General features: G+C 59.1%; 1 protein-coding gene across 1 annotated transcript in view; it reads left to right on the top strand.

The window, feature by feature from the left end:
• The window catches only part of Myt1l (myelin transcription factor 1-like), a 170,952-nt gene extending 168,723 nt beyond the window's left edge, over positions 1 to 2,229 (top strand). Inside the window, exons 19-21 of the mRNA XM_013028870.1 lie at positions 1,166 to 1,221; positions 1,642 to 1,785; positions 2,089 to 2,229. Coding sequence (XP_012884324.1) covers positions 1,166 to 1,221; positions 1,642 to 1,785; positions 2,089 to 2,229 — 341 coding nt within the window. The remainder of the gene's footprint in view (positions 1 to 1,165; positions 1,222 to 1,641; positions 1,786 to 2,088) is intronic.
• The last annotated feature ends 251 nt before the right edge of the window (positions 2,230 to 2,480 follow it).

Here is a 2,480-nt window from a genome sequence, read left to right as displayed (position 1 = left end):
GTGCCCGTCCCGGGGGCTCCCGCGTACTGCGGCCCGTCCCGGGGGCTCCCGCGTACTGCGGCCCGTCCCGGGGGCTCCTGTCCTTGCCACAGGGGACCAGGTGGTCCTCAGAACTCAGATTCCGGCGGGCATGAACGGTAGGGCCAGGAGCCAGCGTCCCTCTTCCTGGAGGGCCAAGGTGACTCTGGGCAGCAGCCCCGCCCGAGGCCCGGCTCTGGAGGGGGCATGCCCTCCGGCGCGTCACTAGGCCAGCCCTCAGTGCTCCCTACAAGCCACACACATCTACAGGAGGCTCCGGCTTAAACAGCCCACGTTTGTCTGACTAGCCCAGGAAAGCACAGGCGACAGCTCCCGAGGAGTCCTTCCTGGCGAGGCTTCGGGCCGGGGGACCCGCGTCTGCAGAAGACGCCGCTAGCGTACAGTCAGAGATTGCAACTGTTCTGGGAAGGGGGGTGTGGTGTCCGGCGCTGACCCCACCGCTCCCAGATGCCAGGCTGGGCTCAGCGCCCTTGGCCACAAACGCACACACGAGAGGCCTTCGTAACCGTGGCCTGATGCTCACTGGTCTCTGGGGATTCCCCCCCTGCCGAGTGAAGCACAGGACATTTGCACCACCTAGAGCAGAGAGCAGGTGGCAGGTTCTGGGTCAGTGCACCGAGCACCCAGCTAGGTGTGGGGCTCAGTGCGGCCCTGGGACGGGTTGAGCTCCTTGACCTCCTTGGAGGGCCCGGTCCCTGGAACGGAGGACACAGGCCAGGAGGAGAACGTGACCGAGCGCTGTGGGTGCTGGCAGAGGGGCCGGGCGGGGTCTGCGGTCCGGGCCTCTCTTGAAGCCCTCTCCCTGCAGTGGGCAGCCTGGCCTGTGGATGAAGGACTGTAGACTGGCCAGGACCAGACGCAGAGAGGAGCAGGGTGGGGCATGCAGAGGCTTGAAGGCCACCCTCTGGAGGCCGTGGGTCCCTGGGCACTGGGAGGTGGGGGCGGGGGAAATGGGGCTCTGGATCCCTGGTGTGGCTGTGATCTCAGAGGTGCCCGGTCAGAAGGCAGGGCTCTCAGGAGCGCATGTGGCGAGCGCCGCTCCTGCCCTCTGCTCTGTCTCTCCCTGAGAGACAGGACCCCTGAGGTCCTGCCCCTTCCCTACATGATACCCAAGCTTGGAAATCAGATCCACATGAGGTGGCCTTCTCTCTAGAAGAGCACGAGTGGCATCTGTCGGCGCTGGTATGGAGACACAGGGGCTGTGCCCAGGACAGGGCCCCAGGGACTTCCGGGGAGGTGCAGGCGCAGGGCCGGCTGGGTCAGGGCACAGGTGTGGCACCTGGCACCCCTCAGAGCCGACACCTCACCAAGGAACGGAGGCAGAGAGGACTTGACCAAGCGGGAGTCGAGTCAGCCTGAGAAGAATGAGTAGTGACGCCGTCCCGGAAGCCAGCAGACAGCAGGGCTGCCGGAGCCCCCAGGACGCGGCCACTCCCACAGGCACAGAGCGAGAACCCAAAGGCGGTGTCCCGGGGCTCCGCGGACCACGCAGGGCCCGCCCCCTGCACCTTTGCGCCCCAAGCACACCCATCCCACAGCCGCTGCAGGAGCCCACGCTCCGCCCGGCCTCCTGTTACATGCCCGTGAACTTGTGCGTTTCAGATCACCACCATGGAGAGCAACCTGAAGACGATCGAGGAGGAGAACAAGGTCATCGAGCAGCAGAACGAGTCCCTCCTGCATGAGCTGGCCAGCCTGAGCCAGTCCCTGATCCACAGCCTGGCTAACATCCAGCTCCCACACATGGTAAGTGACTGAGCCTGCAGGACGGACGCACCGTCCTCCTCACCGCCTCATAACGTAGATCTCTCTCTCTCTTTTTTTTTAATCATTATCCCATGGTTCTTCGACCTTTGGATGTTTTTGGTCACCTCCCCCAAGCCATAACATTAACCGCTAGACACATCGGTGGGGCTTCCATAAAGCTAAGCGTGCGCTGCCCCGCCAGTCTGTGCTCCGCCCCGGCACTATGCTGTGATACTGTTTGATGCTTTTGTGAATATTCCAGAAGTAAAAGTTGTATATGAACTACTATTTAATATCTCGTAGGATCCAATCAATGAACAAAATTTTGATGCTTACGTGACTACTTTGACGGAAATGTATACAAATCAAGATCGTTATCAGAGTCCAGAAAATAAAGCCCTACTGGAAAATGTAAAGCAGGCTGTGAGAGGAATTCAGGTGTGAACAGCGGCTCTAACGCTGACTCTCCTGCTTAAAAAGGATGCCTCTTGTTTTTTGCTGCTGTACTTAACCAGAAAGTGTTATCTATTTATCTCTGTTGGAACAGTGTGATGCTTACAAGACTTCATAATGGTTTATGTCTTGCTTTAAAGATAGTACCTGCAGAATAGTTTTTGAATACATTCACATTTTGTACGTTTTCATATGAGCTGACATCGTGTGACATATCATGTGATGTTTATAGATGCTCCTGT

Source organism: Dipodomys ordii, unplaced genomic scaffold, assembly GCF_000151885.1.
Source record: "Dipodomys ordii isolate 6190 unplaced genomic scaffold, Dord_2.0 Scaffold115, whole genome shotgun sequence".
Taxonomy (NCBI): Eukaryota; Metazoa; Chordata; class Mammalia; order Rodentia; family Heteromyidae; genus Dipodomys; species Dipodomys ordii.
This window is presented reverse-complemented; position numbering and strand designations above follow the sequence as displayed.